General features: G+C 39.9%; 1 protein-coding gene across 3 annotated transcripts in view; it reads left to right on the top strand.

The window, feature by feature from the left end:
• The window catches only part of LOC147120429 (activin receptor type-1-like), a 132,900-nt gene extending 117,694 nt beyond the window's left edge, over positions 1-15,206 (top strand). For all 3 annotated transcript variants that reach the window (XM_085986327.1, XM_085986330.1, XM_085986328.1), the window contains 2 exons: positions 11,759-11,889; positions 13,888-15,206. In XM_085986327.1, coding sequence (XP_085842453.1) covers positions 11,759-11,889; positions 13,888-14,022 — 266 coding nt within the window. In that variant the 3' untranslated portion in view covers positions 14,023-15,206. The remainder of the gene's footprint in view (positions 1-11,758; positions 11,890-13,887) is intronic.
• The last annotated feature ends 5,621 nt before the right edge of the window (positions 15,207-20,827 follow it).

Genomic DNA, 20,827 nt, shown 5'->3' with positions numbered 1-20,827 from the left:
TGTACGAGGACACCCAGATTCCTCTGTACCGCAGTATTCTGTAGTCTCTCTCTATTTAAATAATATTTTGCTTTTCTATTTTTCCTACCAAAGTGGATAGCCTCACATTTTCCCACATTATACTCCATCTGCCACATTTTTGCCCACTCACTTAACCTATCTATATCCCTTTGCAGTCTCATTGTGTCCTCCTCACAACTTGCTTTCCCACCTATCTTTGTATCGTCAGCAAATTTGGCTACAGTACACTTGGTCCCTATTATCCAAGTCATTAATATAGATTGTAAATAGTTGAGGCCCTAGCACTGATCCCTGTGGCATCCCACTAGTTATAGTTTGCCAATCTGAAAATGACCCATTTATCCTGACTCTGTTTTCTGTAGTTAGCCAATCCTCGATCCATGCTAATATATTACCCCCAACCCCGTGAGCTCTTAACTTGTGCAGTAACCTTTTATGTGGCACCTTATCGAATGCCTTTTGGAAATCCAAATACACTACATCTACTGGTTCCCCTTTATCCAACCTGCTTGTTGCATCCTCAAAGAACTCTAGTAAATTTGTCAAACACTATTTCCCTTTCATAAAATCATGTTGATTCTACTTGATTTTATTATGATTTTCTAAATGTCCTGCTATTACTTCCTTAATAATGGATTCTAGCATTTTTCTAGTGATGGATGTTAGGCTAACTGGCCTATAGTTTCCTGCTTTCTGTCTCCCTCCTTTCTTGAATATGGGTGTTACATTTGCGGTTTTCCAATCCGTTGGGACCTTTCCAGAATATAGGGAATTTTGGAAGATTACAACCAATGCATCCACTATCTCTGCAGCCACTTCTTTTAAGATCCTAGGATGCAGGCCATCAGGTCCAGGGGACTGGTCAGCCATTACTCATTAGTTTGCCTAGTACTTTTTCTCTAGTGATCATGGTTGTTTTAAGTTCCTCCCTCCCTTTTGCTCCTTGATTTTCCACTATTATTGGGATGCTTTTAGTGTCTTCTACCATGAAGACAGATACAAAATATTTGTTCAAAGTCTCTGCCATTTCCTTGTTTCCCATTATTAATTCCCCAGTCTCATCCTCTAAGGGACCAATGTTTACCTTAGCTACTCTCTTCCTGGTATATTGGTAGGTGTATGACATGCATTTGTACAATTACACTAATATTTTAAATCTAGATTTCAATGAAGTGTAATGATAGGTCTTTGATTTTCTCATACAATGTTTCTCCCACTTCAAGTGGACAAATAATGGGATTTTGTTTAAGTGAATGACACAGCTATATTGTACTGTTAGAAATGTGAAATGACGAATTAAGAATATCTCAAACATATTGCACATTAAAGCATGTTGCCATGAATGTAGTTTTCTCTGGAAACTGTCCACGAATTATACATGATGTCAGACACTCTACAGCATAGTTGTGTGTCTAACACAGATTTGCCTTGTTGGTATTCCACAAGTAGGGGCAAGACCCCCATGGGTTCTGCAGATGTTTCCTATTTGCTCTTTACCTGCTATGCTCAATGTTTTGAGGAAGTGTTCCCTGTGAATTGTTCTAATGTTCTCATGTGTAACATATTGCTCTCTTGGTACTATATTTGAAATGTTTAGGTAAAGCAGGAGGGTGGTGAAATCAGAGAGGGCAAGGTGAGTTGAGATGGAGATATAAATCAAGAATGAAGAGTTGCTCAGTGCAGAGGTTGCAGGAGAATATCTCGGAGAGAAACTCAGAATGGGATTTGTGGAGATGGTAGAGAATGAGTACTTTAAAGGAGTGGTGAAAAGCTTGAAAGAAAAGAAGATGCCAGAGGAATAGGGAGTGGCGGGGGAGGGGAAGAGAAAGAGACCAAGGTATGATTTAGTGATCAGTTAACTTAAAACAAAACACCCTATTTTTCCCAAGAGAATTGTGCTCTTTATTAGCATATATGCACTTTTGCACTATTTACAATACTATGAAAAACAATTGTGGTAATTTCTGATATCTTGTTCAGAGTTTTAACCTACTGCAGAAGCTCTACTGGGATCTTCTGTTTCTGTGCTTGCCAACCCACCATTTCCTGTCCATTAGAATGAATGGTTGGAAAGTGGCAGGCTGGCTAGTGCAGAAATTGAATATCCCGGCCTACATCTGTAGTCTCTGTTGCATTGCATCTGTGGATAAATATAAGTCCAAAATATTTGAAATATTCACACACTTCGATAATCCTTTGAATAGCTGTTAAAATGTGGGGAGAAACTAAATTATTCATGCTTTTGAGGCTCATTATTTAGCACAGAAGTAATGAGCGGGTTGAGACATGGCATGATAAAGGCTTCAAGTTGAATTTTAATCAAAATGTACATTCCACTCTCTCTTGCGTGTATGTTCACATATATATTTTAGGAAGCCGTTGTACATTTTGACTTGTGTTTGTGGGGTGGGGGATGGAGTTTGATACGTCCAGGTTTCTTAGCATGATTGTGCTTTTAAAAGAATTTTTTAGTTTCAGTAGTTTATCCACAACCAAAACTGTCAATTCCATTGAACTGTTTCTATTATAAATAAATCCAGTATATATCACATCCAGTTTTAAAATTCTAGTGAGCAAGAGTAGAGAAACAAGGACACTTCATTAAACAACTTGTATTTATATAGCGCCTTTAACATAGTAAAACGTTCCAAGCCGTTTCACAGGAGTATTAAAAGACAAAAAATTTGACACCGAGCCACAAGGATAAATTAGGGCAGGCTTGGTCAAAGAGGTAGGTTTTAAGGAGCGTCATAAAGGAAGAAAGAGAGGTTGCGAGGCGGAGAGGTTTAGGCAGGGAATTCGAGAGCTAAGTGCTCAGGCATCAGAAGGCACAGCCACCAATAATTGAGTGATTTATAATCAGGGATGCTCAAGAGGGCAGAATTAGAGAAGCGCAGATATCTCCAGGGGATGCGGCTGGAGGAGATTGCAAAGATAGTCAATCATGTCAAAGGCTGCAGTCAAGTCACGAAGGACAAGGAGGGATAGTTTGCCTTTGTCACAGTCACGAAGGATGTCACTTGTGACTTTGAGTGCTGTTTTGGTACTGTGGCAAGGGCGGAAACCTGATTGGAGGGATTCAAACATGGAATTGCGGGAAAGATGGGCATTTAGGAGGCGACAACATGTTGAAGGACTTTGGAGAGGAAAGGGAGGTTGGAGATGGGGTGGTAGCTTGCAAGGACGGCGGGGTCAAGGGTTTTTTTGAAGGGAGGGATGATGACGGCAGATTTGAGGGCGAGGGGGACAGTACCTGAGGAGAGAGAACCGTTAACGCTGGCTAACGTGGGAGCCAGAAAAGGAAGTTGGGTGGTCGGCAGTTTGGTGGGAATAGGGTGGAGGGTGCAGGAAGTGGATCTCATGGACAAGATGAGCACGGAGAGGTCATGAGGGGAGATTGGAGAGAAACTGGAGAAAGATATGGGTTCAGGGCTAGGGCAGGGGGGAACCTTAGAGGAAGTTTAGCCCGGTGGGCTAGGGGAAGGAAGGGAAGTGGCAGAGGCAGCTGAACGGATAGTCTCAATCTTGGAGACAAAGAAGTCCATGAGCTCCTCACACTTGTTGTTGGAGGTGAGGGTGGAGGAGACTGGAGAGGGGTTTAAGAAGACGGTTAGCAGTAGAGAATAGGAGGCAGAGAAGCTTAAGAGAAGGTCTGAAGTATTTTGATAAAGCAAATCAGAAAAAGCTATTTCCACTCTGCTGTTATTGAGTAACTGGAAAGCCATTTCAGAGAGCTGGTTGGTCTCCTTCTGTACTGATTCTATTCTGCAATGCATCCTAAGCATGAAGACAATGGCCCAGATTTTGCTGTAGCAGGGCATTTAACTGCATCTGCCATTAGTTAGACTTGCCCTTGCACATTTAGATTTTGAAATTATTTGCGTGGCAAGTTGTTGAAAGTGCGAGCTGATCATGGTGCGGTGTGGGAAACAGGGCGTCTGGGACCTGAGTGAACAGGGCAAGCAACTGTCTATCTCCTTAACCAATCAGATTGAAGAATTGAGAAATAAAGGGGAACAAAGGAGAAGGAAGTGTAAATTAGAGAGGGTGAATTCAATGCCAAATCAGGTACAGAAAGAGAAATAAGGAGGGAAAGAAAGATTGGATTAAGAGACAAAGGAAAAGTAAAAAAAAAAAAAAAATTTAATTTGATATTTAAAAAAATTTCAACAATACCTGCAGAAATGAAACTCCACACTTTTTTGATAGTTAATTTTCAGTGTGGTTGATTGGCAGTTATCACGTTATTAAAAGGGTACTTGTGCTTGTAATGACGAGATTTAATTTTCTCTGGCGAGTTTAGCTTGTATCTACCGTGCAAATACAGCAACTTCACGCATGTCAATGGTGAGGCAGACAGCGAAATGCTGTTTTTGTGAAGCTAACAGCGCAGCGCTGCAACTCCGGCAGCAACCTTTGGGTACTGGCATTTAACTGCTCTTCCCGCCTGAAGTTGCTGTACCATTTACGCTTAAATAACGGCGAACTACATTCGCCTCACTGGTGCTTTGGCAGCAAAAATCTGGGCCATTATACAAACCCGCCGTGTTCCATGGAATTTTAACTTGTAAAAAGTGTTTTGTCAAAAGGTTGCATCGAGATCTACAGTACAGATGCATTGCAAGAAAACTGCAATTTAGCAAGAATGCATTGTTTGGAGGAGATGCAATGATATTGGCCCAGAAATTCGGGTCGGGGGCTTCCCGCGGGTGCAAGCCCCCCGACCTGCACTTACCTTGCGCGCCGGCCGTTGAGTTGTGGGCCCCCGTGGTATTCCGATCCTGGGCCTGCTCCAACTGCCGGCGCGCAGTGCTTGTGTATCCCAGGGGCGCAGTTAGTTCGCAGCGTCCCCTGGGATCACGTGGGCCATGGAGAGCCAATGGTAGCAGGGACTGCTTCATTCATAAATTTGACAGGAAGAGCTGTCAAACCTATAAATACTATAAGCCCTAAAACTTCAAATAATTTTTTTTTTTAAATCACATTTTTAAAATAACTAAATTACATGAAATAACTATTTTAAACAATAATTTAAATTTTTGAAAAAATTAATTACATTTTCTAACTGGGCCAAAAATAAACTTACCTTTCTTTAAAGTATTTAAAAATAATAAACCTGTGGAAAAAAGTTTTAATTTTAATTAATTCACCACTTACCTTGTTAAAAGCAGGCCTTGCGCCTGCTTTTTAAAAGTGTAACTGCTGGAGACTTACCCTCCCGGAGAACCCTGCAAAAAAACGTAAGTTCGATGCTCACGCGCTGCCTCTCCGGCGCACGCGTTCCACCTGTCAACCCCTTCTTTCAAGGGAATGGAGGTTCCGGTTTCCCGCGCATGCGCAGTGCATGCACGAAACCAGCACTTTCGTTGGGCCTACATGTGAGTACCCAGTGCGTACTCACGCGTGGGGACCCGAATTTCTGGGCCAATAACATCTATTTTGTTTGCTGTTGGCCCACTTCCCTCCCCCCAAAAATCTAAAGTAATGAAGAAATTCAGTGATGTGATTTTTTTCATACCCCAGTAACCCTTGATTTGAACCAGTTGTTTTGAGAACAAAGTACTGAAATGTACATTTTTGCACCTTGAATTTCAGCGGTGTCTCTAAAATTATAAGTATAGTAATTTGATGGATGTTGTATCTGCAGTCAAGGTTTTTTTTGGATAACTCATCATCCCATTGCATCATTTCTCCTTTCTCCATCTGTTTGAAATACCCTGTGACACCTCTTAAATTCCTTTTTTCTGCCATTTGCATCAGTTGCTCTGCTCTCACATTAGTAAGAGATTATATTGGAGTCCTCCACCTTTTGACAGACTGGATACAATTTTTATCTTTACACTATGATCCCATGTTTTGCACCCTTCTGCCTAGTGGTCCTTTTGAGCTGAACATACGGGAAGATGCTTACAATTTGCAAGCCAATGGACAGAGATCCTGAATATCTGTGTCTTTGATTCCATTAACGTGGGATGCTCTCTCTCTTTTGAAGGAGCATGTCCAAGATTCTCTAATGTAATGAAAATCATGTATTAAAAAGGTTGGCATTTAATGATTGATTTTCCCAAGGTCAGCAAAAAAAGGTTCTTCAAAGGAAAGGTTTAGAACACCCAGCCACCGTCATTCATAAATTATATGGTTTGTTTAACATACATACAGGCTGTGTTTGATGGCCTCAGATTTAATTTAAACCTCATAAGAGAAAATGTTTACTTGAAATTCTAATAACACTCAGAGCTGCTGATTAATATGTACGATATAAAATGGGTTTTGCAACAAAATCTGCTGTTTTCTTCTTGTATTTGATTGAAGTAAAGTGTTCCAATTAATTTAAAACCAGCCTTTAAACTGAAGGTTAGATGGTTGTCATGTGTTGCACAGCAAAAGCAGGTGCAGAATATTCATTTTGCTGCTCTTCAGCACTTACACCATAGCTCAAGCATTGGATATGGATTGTATTTCCTCCTCCAACAGCCTTCAGTGTGTTATTTCTGTTGCTGCACTTAGTTTGTAATGCATTAGCCGATGTTATTTCAGAGAAAATTGCTGTTCTATTTACTATTTCACTTAATCGTAAGCTTTGTACTAAATACATTTCCTTGTGTGTATTTGCTACAAAGCCATTTAAGACCTCCCTTGACTAATTGGTCTACGTTAAAAATACATAGCTAGAAAATAACACATCTGACTAATGCAAGTTTTTAAATATTTTAGAAAGTTTGGACATGCTTTAGCTGGACATTGAAAGCTTATGAAAGCACTCATGTATATATTTCAAAATTAGTTTTTAACCTGTTTTTATGCAATGGCTCAGAAGGAAGAAATTACACCAGTGTAAACTATTTTGCAGTTTCAATAATTAAGCATGCATATGACCCGCACTTTCAAAATATGGAGGATATAACCATTTCTCCAGGGGTATAACCAATTAATGATTATTGCTTGATTATAGCCTGAGTTAAAGTGATACAAAAACTAATTTGCTAAAAACATTTAATCTGCCAGAAACTCTGGAACTAGATTTTCCATCATGGATGAACTACCTGGACAGCCAAAATCTACCTTTTGGCCACATCCAGTGAGTGGTATGTTGATTAACTGTTCCACATAAATCCACAAGAACAGAAATTGATATTATTAAAACACAGAAATATGGGCTATGTGGGCCTATTGAAAGGGCTGTCACTAAATATTATCGGAAGCTAAGTGGAATGGTGAACTTTGTATCTGCTTGCATTCTCCCTAGATGTGTTGGGTACTCCAATCCGAATAGAATTGCCTCGTCTGAATCATTAACATTCACTAAAGGAGATTTTGTCATCAGATCGGATATACATATGGAAAAGAACTGCTAATTCTTTGTATTAATAGAAAATGCTGGAAATACTCAGGTCAGGCAGCATCTGTGGAGAGAGAAACAGAGCTAACATCAGGTTGATGACCTTTCGTCAGAACTGGAATAAGTTAGAGATATAACACGTTTTAAGCAAGTGCAGAGGGGAGGAAAGAACAAAAGGGAAGGTCTGTGATAGGGTGGAAGGCAGGAACGATTAAAAGGCAAAAGAGATGATGGTGTGAGGCAAAAGGAGATGGTAATGGGACAAGTAAAGAAACAAAAGATGGGTCTGGAAGAGGTGTACAGGAAACTTTGGTTTATCCGGAGGTTGTATGGCCGGAAACCTCGTTCTAATGGCAGAAATCAGCAGCCGTTTTTAGTTTTTTTTTCTTCTAGCATTTTTTTTTTTTTTAAACAGTCAGTCTCTGGAAAGCCTCTCTGAAGCTGTTGCTAAGCTACAGAGACGCTTCCAAGGTACGGGCCGACTGTTTACAAGCTGTTGCTAAGCAACAGTGTTTGTTGTCAGATACGGAGATGAAAACCTCCGTATCCTTCAACATTAGCACTGGTCTGTCCGGAAGTTTTCATAGATCGGCATCACGCCGGTCCCGTCGGTGCCGGATATCGCAAAGTTTCCTGTAAATGGGAATAGCAAAATCATCAACAGCTGCCGTCCGAAAAAATGGGGGCAGAGGTTATGAGCAGAAATTGTTGAACTCCATGTTCAGTCCGGAAGTCTGTACAGTGCCTAATAGAAATATGAGGTGCTGTTCCTTGAGCTTCATTGGAACAATGTAGGAGGCCGAGGACGGTGAGGTCAGATTGGGAGTGGAGTGGAGCGGAGAATTAGCGACAGGCGACCAGAAGTTCAGGGTCACGCTTGCGGACTGAACGGAGGTGTTCTGCAAAGTGGTCTCCCAATCTGCATTTGGTCTCCCCAATGTGGAGGAGACCGCATCACAAGCAGCGAATACAGTATACTAAATTGAAAGGTACAAGTAAATTGCTGTTTCACCTGGAAGGAGTGTTTGGGGCCCTAGACGGTGGAAAGGGAGTAAGTTGCATCTCCTGCGCTTGCACAGGAAGGGGAGGGGGTCTTGGGGGCGATTGAGGAGTGGACCAGGGTGTCAGAGGGAACAGTCCCTTTGGATGCTAAAAGGGGAGGGGAAGATGTATATGGTGCTCAGATCACGTTGGAGGTGGCGGAAATGGTAGCAGATGATCCGCTGAATGTGGAGGCTGGTGGGGTGGAAGGTGAAGACAAGGGAACCCCTATCATGGTTCTGGGAGGAAGGGGTGAGGTTAGAAGTGCGGGAATTGGGACAGACATGGTTAAGGGCCCTGTCAACCACGGTGGAGGGAAATCCTTGGTTGAGGAAAAAGGATGACCTATCAGAAGCGGTATGGAAGGTGGGATCATGAGAACAGATGAGATGGAGAAACTGGGAGAATGGAATAGAATCCTTACAGGAAGCGGGGTGGGAGGAAATGTAGCTGTGGGAGTCATTGGGCTTATAGTGGATATTAGTCAATAGCCTGTCCCCAGAAATGGAGATGGAGACGGAGAAGTCGGGGAAGGGAAGGGAAGAGTCGGAGATGGACCATGTGAAGGTGAAGGAAGGGTGGAAATTGGAAGCATAGTGAATTAAATTTTCCAGTTCAGGACGAGAGCAGGAAACGGGACTGACACGGTCATCGCTGTACTGGAAAAAGAGGTGAGGGAAGGGACCCGAGTAGGACTGGAACAAAGAATGTTCCACATATCCCACAAAAAGGCAGGTATAGCTAGGACCCATGCGGGTTCCCATGGCAACACCTTTTTATTTGGAGGAAGTGAGTGGAGTCAAAAGAGAAGTTGTTCAAAGTTTAGGCGGAGGAGGGTGGTGGTGGATGGGAACTTCACATAACCAGTCCTGAACACTGACCTGGGATAAAAGGTCTTAAAGATCTCTAAGCCAATTGGTGACTCTTAAAAATGGAAAACCCATTATATAGTTGTAAGTGTCTTCACTACATAGATGCAGAGCTGACTTTGGGTATAGCAGAATGGGGCCAATAAATGCAAAAAAAAATGGATACCTCAACAGCACCCTCATCCATGCAATTGCCTCCCACAGGTTATGATTTCCATGATAACGGAGGGCCCCATTTTCCACAGTCTAGTACATAAAGGCCCTCTTTATATCCAATGTTGCTGTTGTTTGCTAGAAGACTTAGCTTTGCATGTGTGCTGGTTTCATTTGGGAAGATAAAGGGGAAAAGACTGTCAGGCCCATCAATGCTTGGCCTATCCGCTAGGTACTGAAACCTTGTGCATCAACCCTATCCAAGTACTATTAATGTTGGGGAGGTCAATTTCCAGGGGAAAAAATAAGAGAACCAACTAATTTGCTAAGAAATATGTTTTAAATTGTATGTTTTTGTAATAACTGGACCCTAGGCATAGATTTTTGTTATCACAGCCTAGGTGATAATCTGGCAGAGTGGATTGCCTGCCCTTCATAGAAATGGAATGAAAATTGGGTGGGTAATCTGCTTTGCTAGATTATTGCCCGGACAATGAAGATGAAAATCTACCCTCTAGACTTTGTTATATAAATGTCATGGTCATAATATTCATCAACTACTGTTTCTGTTAATAATAATAATCAACTTTATTGTCATTGTTAGTGCACAAGTGAAGTACAACGAAATGTAGGCTTGTGGCTCCCGAGAGTGTACATTTAGATTAAGACATTTAAGCATTCAACATTCATTTGTCTTGTAATACATTAACATAAACATAACCATAATAAAGTGCATTGGCAGATGTGCAGGCTTTAGAGTTTATCTGTGGAGTTCAGTAGGATGACAGCTCTGGGAAAGAAGCTGTTCTTAAATCTGGTCGTTTGGGTGCGAATGCATCTGTAGCGTCTCCCAGATGGCAGGAGGGCGAACAGACTGTGGCTGGGGTGGGTAGGGTCTTTGATGATGGTCCGTGACCTCCGTGAACAGCGTTTCTGGTATATGTGCTCTATGGTCGGTAGCCGGGTTACAGTTACAGAAGTCAGTGTAAGCTTCAGATATTTTGTTGAATGTTTGTGTTCATTGAGGAAAGCCATGTTGGCACTAGGCATATCATTTCAAGGATGTAATGTCCGCATCAAGCATTCTCTGATCAGTCAGTCAGCTACAGGGTATAGATCCCTCTACTCCATTAATGTTTTAGCTCCAATGTCCAAAGAGCGCCCTCTACAGCTCCAGCAAGGATGAGATTTATATTTCACACCAGTCGTCCTTATATATTGTCAATTAGACCTAAATTAGGTGCAGTTTTGTGCTATGGCACTGTGGTCAATAGGGAATGGGTTGCAAATGTTCAAATTCATTTCACATAGGATCCTTACCGCCAGCAAAGAGACTTTCATCCTATTGATCTCAATTGATTCTGGCATGAAAGGACAGTGTGCCATCCTCTCCCACTGTACAGTTTATTTTTAAGATGGATTTTCCCTGCCCTGATCCATCACCAATTACTGAGTGGCTTGCTCCCTGTCCCGAAGGCATGGACTTATACTGGGGTTATTGTTTTACACATACTGAGAATCCTCCAGCAGCTCACCTTAGTGACCACTCTTTGTGTGAGTCTGGATAGTGAATGCTAGGCTATTTAACCACATGGGCCTCACAGCTGAACCTGATCCTGTTGCCCAAAATGTACACATTCCAGCAGGGAAACCGGCCGCTGTTCAGTGTCATGCGATGTGGTGTATTTGCTTATTGAGTTAGTGGATAGCCTTACACTTCTTGTTTTAACCTAACCTGCACTTTTGATACCATATTGCTTTGTTTTTTTAACAGTCTACTCCACTTGAGCAAATATTCATTAAATATATAGCCTGTTTGTGTTTTTTTAAAAAGCTAAGTTTTTAAAAACTATTTGCTTTTTGCTCGGCTCTTTTGTGTAGGTGTCTAAAGAGTGCTTGTAAGACAGATATACTATGTCCATTTTAAGAACAAATAATTGATCTCCTGTTCAACGTGTTCCTAAAATGTCAAATGCCATTTAAACCATTAAACCCAGACACCTAACCAGTGTACATTTCACAAATGGTAAAAAGGATTGATCTAGCAGTGTTTGAAATGGTTTCCAAGGTGAATTTCTATGTGGGTAGCCAGAAGAGCTTGGCATCCAAGGAAACTGGTTAAAGTTATTTTCCTGTTCTGGAACTAATTGCCTGCTCTGATTTTTATTTTTATGTTGGTTGTATTCAGGGATCGCAACAGTCGATCAACAACACTGCATATTAATATTTAATTTGCTTTTCAAATATCATACTTGTTAATTGCAGATGCATAGTTATTCTGTCAACATTAGCTTGTGCTATTTTGACTTACTCATGCAATTTTTGTTTTGTTTAGGAATTGTAGAAGATTATAAGCCTCCATTTTATGATTTAGTTCCTAATGATCCTGGTTTTGATGATATGAAAAAGGTCATTTGTGTGGATCAACAAAGACCAAATATTCCTAATAGGTGGTTTTCAGACCCAGTAAGTATTGCTATTTTACTATAAATGCTGCAGTACTGTCATACTGAAAATTTGTGACTAGTCTGGTGCTCTTTTTATTTCTTGAAGTAACAGAAAGCAAGATATAATGCTTAGACATTCTTAATATGCAAGGTTAAAATTGAATTTGATGCACAGTGGAAAACTGGAAAAAAGTGTAATACAGTACTTTTAAAAACTAATGCAGTATATTGCAGTAAAATGTTATTAGCTAATGGAGTATTCTCTGCCAATTGCATTCAACAGGAAATATGATTAAAGAATAATGAAATTGCAATAAGTGAAATTTTATAGCACTTTGTGTGGTTTTGGGCTGGTATGCTATGTGCACAAGTTATGCATATAGAAATCCTAATAAATTATGCCTGTATTTTGCACCCCTTTTTCCTCAAATTCAGATTTGTTTTTTATATAATTAGTTGATTTCCTGTGATGTTGCATACAGTCATGGCCAAGTTAAGTGTTCAGGTGGAGTGCAGTTAGATGGCAGGGGATAATTGGATAAGGAAATGTAGACACAGTTCTGTCCCGTGCCCCCTCCCCTCCCCATTTTAAAGCCAGTCCTTATAATTCCATTATAAATTTCTATGTCTGCATTTAGATCCTTTAAAAACTTCAATGATGGGAGGATGCAATACCAGCATGACAAATTTACATCGGCAGTTTTCATTAAAATTATGGATATAGGAATTTATAATGGAAAGTTGACACTGCATGCTGATATATGAATATATGTATGTGTAAAATTACATAAGCAGTACAGCAGCCTACGTAGTAATGATGCACAACTGTAGGTTCTTATCACATTTTACTATCTTGTCGTTAATAATTGAACTGCATCAATATTGTTTCAAACTTTCATAGTTAGCATTTTTAATTTATGATTTCCCATTTTGATTTTGTTTTGAGTTGACTTTTTTAAAATTAAATAGTTGGATCTCTCGACACTAAATACTAATGCATGAGAAAATGTTATCATAAATAGCCTTTAGTTGGATGATTTTGCTTCTGGAATAGTGTAGAACATGCTGTACCTGAAAATAATAATGGTAAAATGCAACTTAACTACTTGGTGTAGCAACTATACATTAGATAATTAAGATGCCCTTCGAAAATGAGCAACTGTTTATATAATGTCTTGTTGATGTTTCAAACAAGACGTGGGTAAGTTTTTGTGAAGATTATACCACTTTGATTTGTTAGACACATGTATTTGAACAATTGTGAGAGAAAGTTGAATGATCCAAAATATGAGGAAAAATAACAAAACTTAGAATTTCATAATGTTGAAGTGCAAAAATGGAATTCTTGATTTTTGCTCCATGTAGGTAGGATACATTGTTCCTGGTGTGGCAAGCTTATCTATTTTAGGATACATTCCTACACCACTGATGGAATATGAGTGAATTACTCATGAATTTGCTTCAGGTTTGGAAGCCCCATTCATGCTGGCACCTCCAAACCCAGTGTAAGGTCATCTTGTCAATGTCATGACCTGCGTGCAGTAAACATTTCAGTTAATTTTTTTCTGGAAGGCTGTACAATTAGGGATTTATTTTTTGGCAATTTAACTTTTTTTCTTCTTGGCTCTGTTAAAATTTGCCCCTTCTGGACCAGAATTGTAACCGACCTCCCTTTACCAGAAGGTGCATCTTCTTTGCTTCACTAAAATGATGATCAGTTTGATTCTCTGCACTAGCTGGACTTAAATCTTTTAGTTATGTGTGGTTTTTAGTTCTTGGCTTTGTCAGTACCATTGCCTTGCAAAACTGTAATACCATACCTCAAGCTGCAAAATCATAATGGTCTTCTTTAGCACTTGGCAGTCAGCTAAGTGGCAGAGAATGGTTATGGAGAAATTACTTGTCTCTGGGTTTCAAAAGCAAGAGTTCGGGAGAAGGTCAAAAATGTTAAGTCTAATTGCATGAGCAGTAATGGAGAATATTTTAAAGTTAACCCCTACTACATCTTTCTCAACAGACATTAACATCTCTTGCAAAGGTGATGAAGGAATGCTGGTATCAAAATCCATCTGCAAGACTAACTGCCCTACGCATCAGAAAAACTCTGACCAAAATTGACAACTCATTTGATAAGTTTAAAACAGACTGCTGATTATTCAGTTTTCTGAAGATTGTCTAATGGGTGCGTTTTCACATCTAGAAATATAATGGACTGAGGAGAGGTGGTTTTGTAGTTTCTGGAATGCTATTCGCAATATTCAAATCTGTTCAGTATAACTAATAAAAACAGAAAATGCTGGAAATATACAGCATCTGAAGATAAAAAGATTAACATTTCGGGTGTACATCCTTATCAGAACTCATTTCCAGTTTTTTTTTCTATCCGTATGACTATTCTTGAAACATACTTTGCTTAACGTTGCAACAGTAACAAGGTTGATAGCATGGGAAACTTTGGAAACACAAGCATTTCATTTTAGCTGTTTAATGTGTAACCAGAAAGGAAGCTGAAGATAATTTTAAAAATTCTTGCAAAAGTAACACATCTTGGGGCATTGAAAGAAAATGTTATCTGCTGTTGTAAAATCTTGACAGTGTCTTTTAAGTTTATGGCTTAATATTTATACTCCAAATGTGCTACTCATTGTTGTGGCCTTTCCATAATTATTTTGCACTAGTGACTTTTGCTTTCCTTATATGCACTGTGTGTTACAGTTTTAAATGCGTAAAATCTTCCAACAAGCCAAATTATAACTTTATATGATCTAGCACCTATCCGATGGCAATTACATATATTTTAGACAAAATTTCCAGCTATAATTCTTAATTGTTCTAATTATTGGTATATGCTACATGCACTGATGTTAACCCAAATGTTTTCACACCTGCCTTTCCAAATTTGTGAATTATTTATTGCAATAATGCCAGTGCTGACTTGTTTTCCATAATAGTGAAATGGTACAGTAGGTAGATTATTGACTGTACCCTTTCACAAAATGTTTACATTTAACATGGTAAATATTCTGTCTGCAATGTTAGATCACGAACTATATAAACCTGTTCTTTTATATCTTTGTGCTTTGTTGCATATTGTAAATGCTCCCACAGAAGCAAAAATAATTTAAGTGCACTAGCAACTTGTAGGTGATTTTATATATCAATGATATATCACTTTTTGGATTGTGTAAACTTTTGGTGGTACAAGGTCTTAATCTGTAAAATGTACATTGTGAACTTTACCAGAGAATTAACTACTGTATTTTTGTTTTAATCTATATTTTATATTATAGCAGTCATTTGTATAATTTAAATAGAATATTTGCAAATGCACCCGCATATACTGTTTGTGATTATTTCCTTAAAGTAACCGTCTGTGCTTTTCCCCCAACAGTTCACTTAATGTTTCAACTTCATTCTGCTCCATATAGAAATCAGAGGATATGTGCTTTGGATTTTTGCCCTACACCATAATTCACACATCTATTTTGTTGTTTGTCTCCTGTTCCCATTATTCAGATTTGCATTGCTTCCATGAATAAGAAACCCTTTACCGTGGAGGCTTTGGTTGGACTCGGATACTTTTTTGTTCTGCTTCTGACTTATTATTGAAACTTAATTTTTTACATCCAATTCTGTTTTCAAAACTTAATTGAACCAAAGCCTTTCCTGTTACCAGTCACAATCAATATCTCTCCCGGGATCAAAACATATATTTTGTGATTTACAACAAAAATTCCACAAAGGCCCCTATCTCTTTGAAGATGTGATTAAATCAAGGGTGGAAGAAGTGGGATCTCCTTAGATTGTCGAGCACATGTACACCAAGCTAGTCCACAGTTCCTGCTCCTTTAACAATCACTTGTGCACAAGAACATTTGTAAACTAATTAGGAGGCGTGAGATCAGTTTTGCCATTCAAGAGCTTGCAGATCCTTCCCGATTTTGGATGATGATGCAAGCCGAGCCCATCATTGTCCCAGTGCCTCAATTCTGTCTGAGATTTTCAGTCATATCCCCTTTGGTTTCTGAATACCAAGTCAGAAATTAGGAGGCTACTGTATCAGGAAATCATTTGTAATGTTGTTTGAGGGAGGAATGTTGGTCAGGACACTAGGGAAAAGTGTTATCAATTGGTCATTTACAGATCCAATAACTTCAAGCAATAGTAGAACATGTATCTGAATCACAAGTAGCTTTATCTCTACAGTATATAGCCACTGTTTATCTTTGTTCTGCTTTCTTGACTTTGGACAGTTGGCTGAGACAGTTTAGTTCTCTCCATGTATTACACTCCTGATCCCAAGCAGGACATCTTTCTTTCTGACAATATTTTCCACATTATTTAGTCTTTTTCAGGAGTGTCTAAAATTTATCGCGTCATTTTCTTCTTTTTCATTGCAATTATTGCAGTTCTTCCGCATTACTTATTTCTTTCAGCTGCTTCTTAAGTTGATTCGCAAGCTTTAGATATGCCAATGCAAGCCTTCAATGTTAGTTTTGATTCTTGTAAAAGTCTCTTCCTAGTACCGTTGTTCTGAATCCCAGTAACTATACTGTTTCTGATTAGACTTTTGCCTAGAGTCTCCATGGTTACATGTACCAGCTAAAGTGTGGAGACAAACTAACTACGTACATCTCCATTGTTTCATCAGGATATTGGATTTGTCTCTAACACATTATTAGGTGTTTTCAGTGCCGACTGCCTATACAGATCATTTGTGTAGAAGTTCTGATATCTTTTGGGTGTTTAATGAGATGTGATGCAATCTCATGTCCCAAATTCTCTTAAAACCTTTCCAATTTCTGGCTAGATTTCCTGCCATCTATCATTTTGCTGGGAATGGTACATTTTGAATAATAGATTTACAGAACTGTACAGTAGCCACATACCCATACAAGGAGTTCATACATTTCTTAGTCACCACGATTGATACCATCTGTGCAGCTGCCAGTGCTATATCCTCCACTTGGACAAGTATGAGTGGAGCAAAGGGAGTTGGCATGGATTTGTGAAGGGTAGATCATGTCTTAACTAGTTTGATTTTTTTTGAGGATGTCATTAGCATGGTGAATAAGGGAGTGTCAATGGATGTTGTCTATATGGACTTCCAGAAAGCATGTGATTATTAGCAAAAATTAAAGTACATGGAATTGGAGGTAACTTTGTGACATGGGTTGGTAATTGGTTGGGAGGTAGGAGACAGAATATGGATAAAGAGAAGATTCTCTGATTTGAGGGATGTGATGCTCCCCAGGGATTTGTGCTGGGGCCTCAGCTTTTAATAGAATTGTGGAAGAGGCTCGAGGGGTTGAATAGCCTGTGTGTGTTGCTACGTTTAAAATCCTCATCTTTAAATTCCTCCATGGCTTCACCCCACCCTATCTCTGCAGCCTCCTCCAGCCCTATATTCCCAACTTCTTTGAATCCTCTGATCATCTTCTCAATATGGCTTTTTGAGCACTTCTTTCTCATGCATCGCTCCCCACCATCCTGTGCCCACTATTAGTGACAAATCCTTCGGTCACCTGGTTCCTATTCTTAAACCACTCTGCCTCACTTTTTTTTAATGTTTCTCAAAACCCATCTTTGAGCAAGCTCTTGGTCACCTCTACTAATCTCTCCTTTCCTAGCTTGGTGTCTGCTTTCTCTACACTCATCTGTGAAGTGTCTTGGGATGTTTTTCACATTAACGTTGTGCTATAAATGGAAGTTGTTGCTTAACGTTTCAGTTTTAAATGACTATTTTGCTGATCGTGTCACAGAGCAGGATACGAGTGTGCAAAAAAACACTGTTCAGTTTAACCTACTCGGTTGAAAAACAAATGGTGGCTTTCCTGCTCCAAATGTTTTTTTCTTCTGTATCGCTCTTAAAACATTTTGGTACCTTCAGGGTGAGTTACTGCCAGTTCTCTCACGATGTAGTGTTTGTTGTTGAATCTTTTTTAGTTTGTTATCAATTGAACTTGAGAGTTTCAGAAGATAATTATGGATAAAGAAGGCCATTGGATTCATCCAACCAGATGATCCCAACACCTACACCCACCTCCATTGTAGCATCCAATTATTTCTTAAAGGATTCCAGGGTATTTGACTGTATTACTCCAGCTGGTAGTTTATTCCACATGTTGATCACTCTTTGTGATTGTCCTAAAAGTACTGTTCTCTAGTTTGAACCTGCGTTCTGTACTTGAACTCCCATTGTTTAGTTTAAAGTAATGTTCGAGCTAACTTTTTTTCTATACCTGTAAAAATCTTATGCCTCCTATAAGATCATCTCTCTGATGCCACCTTTCCACACTGAAAAGCCCACGTTTCTCCCATCTTTGACTCATACCCTTGACACTGGGGATTTAACAAGGTAGATGCAGAGGGGATGTTTCCCCTCGTGGGGAAATCTAGAACTCGGGGGCATTTTCAGAATAAAGGGTCGCCCTTTTAGAACTGAGATGAGGAGGAATTTCTTCTCTCAGGGTCGTAAATCTGTGGAATTCTTTGCCCCAGAGAGCCGTGAAGGCTGGGTCATTAAATACATGGAGATACAGATTTTTGCAAGATAAGTGAGTGAAGGGTTATGGGGAGCGGGCAAGGAAGTGGCTTTGAGCCCAAGATCAGCCATGATCTTATTGAATGGCGAAGCAGGCTCGAGGGGCCAAGTGGCCTATTCCTGCTCCTATTTCTTATGTTGCCTTGTGGCTCTTCTCTGCACTGCCTCCAGCGCTTGAATGTCTCTTGTTTCTTGGTGACCAGAACTGAATACAGTATTCAAAGTGCAGTCTGACCAGAGCACTCTAAATTTAGATCATTACCTCCTCTGATGTATGTTCTACTGTTTTGAATATGTAGTTCAACATCCTACTGGCTTTGTTGATCACTGCTCTTCATTGGTTAGACAATAATTAGTGCCAAAACTACGAAGGCTCCTAAGTCTCTTTCAGCTTCATCCTTAACTATTTCCACACCCTTTATGGAGTACCCGTGACATCTGTTTACCTTCCTGTGTAGCATTTTACAAGATGCCTATATGTAATATTTTGAACTTGAATGGGATCTAATGAATGCAGTTTTCAGTAATATTTGTATTTCAATCAACCTGATTATCCCAGAGATGTCCCTTGCTTCAAAATTATTGAATGAATTTTTAAGCGTAGAATAAGCAGTTGTGGTTATAAGCAGTGCTGCGTTTTAGTGATGGAACAAAAAGTTGAACATTTCATAGAACCATAGAAGGATACAGCACAGAAGGAGCCATTTGGCCCATCATGCCTGTGCCAGCTCTTTGGACGCACTATCCAATTAGTCCCACTCCCTGTTCTTTCATTATAGCCTTGCAAATCCACCCCCCCCCCCCAACATTTACTATTTCTTAAAATCTCATTTATATTACTATAGCTGATTAAACTTATTTTCTCTGCTCCAATGGAAGTAGTCCCAGTGTCTGAAGTCTCTCAATAATTATAGTTTCCCATTCCTGCCATCATCCTGGTGCATCTGTGCTGTGTGTTCTTGTTACGAATTTGAGTCTGCCATAGATATCTTCTTTGGTTCAGTGGCATCTATCACTCCTGTAAGTGTTCTGAGCATTATACTTTTATAGGAGTTGACTCCTGCTGCTCTACATCTACTTTTATGATAGTGGGACTTGGGATTTAGCAATGATCAGGACTGGATCTGTCTTTTGTGTGTGTATTTCTTCAATCTCTCTAAAGGCGGACTGAGTTAACACCATTTAAGATGAGGCTTGGTTTGAATTAAGTGTACAGAGCAACAGTTATGAGAATTGGTAAAACATATCTTCACGAAATGATGTAAAAATAATGAATGTGTAATCCTGTACTACTCCCTCTGCATTCTGTCTTATGGTAAGAGCTCCAATTTCTCTCCCTGCAGTTTCCTGTCTTATGCAACCGTAGTATCTTACTACCTCCCATCTCAGACTACCCTTTAATCCTACCCTTTTTATTTCCATTGAAGTCAGTGAAGTAAATCTGTGTCCTCTGGTTACTGACCCTCCTGCCAGTGGAAACAGTTTCTCCCTATCTACTCTTAGCGAAACCCCATATAATTTTGAACACCTATTAAATCTCCCCTTAACCTTCTCTGCTCCAGCTTCTTTAGTCTCTCCACATAACTGAAGTCCCTCATCCCTGGTACCATTCTGGTAAATCTCCTCTGCACCCTCCCTTTGGCCATTTGTGGGCTAGCACCAAAAAAGGAGCATGAAAGCTCCCAGATTGTTGTCAAAAAAGCTAATTTCTTTACTAATGTCCTCCAGCCCTATGTGGTGTGGCCTACATATGAGTCGAGTCCCATACTACTGGGGATGTGGGCAATAAATACTGTCTGCCATTGTTGCCCACACCACATACCAAGAATAAATTTTAAAAAAAGACTGGGTCCTTATCTCCTCCTTTCCACTACTAGCATTAATAATGGTGATTCTGGACCCTCTATCCCTTAGGCAGGAATTCTCACAAGAACAGGATAGAATCATAGAATGGTTATAGCACGGAAGAAGGCCATTCGGCCCGTCGAGCCCGTGCCAGCTCTCTGCAAGAGCACTTCAGTTAGTCCCACTCCCCCACCCTTTCCCCGTAGCCCTGCAAAATGTTTTCCTTCAGGTGCTTATCCAACTCCCTTTTGAAGGCTGTGATTGAGTCTGCCTCCACTGCCCTTTCAGGCATTGCGTTCCAGATCCTAACCACTTGCTGAGGAAAAAAGTTTTTCCTCACGTCGCCTTTGGTTCTTCTGCCTTAAATCTGTGTCCTCTGGTTCTTGACCCTTCAGCCAATAGGAACAGTTTATCTACTCTCCAGACCCCTCATGATTTTGAACACCTCTATCAAATCTCCTCTCAATCTTCTCTGCTCTAAGGAGAACAACCCCAGCTTCTCCAGTCTATCCATGTAACTGAAGTCCCTCATCCCTGGAATCATTCTCTTAAATCCTTTCTCCACCCT

Source organism: Somniosus microcephalus, chromosome 4, assembly GCF_052327205.1.
Source record: "Somniosus microcephalus isolate GS21.2 chromosome 4, FLI_Smic_1.0, whole genome shotgun sequence".
NCBI lineage: Eukaryota > Metazoa > Chordata > Chondrichthyes > Squaliformes > Somniosidae > Somniosus > Somniosus microcephalus.
The sequence above is the reverse complement of the archived record's forward strand: the minus strand, read 5'-3'. Positions and strand labels throughout refer to the sequence as shown.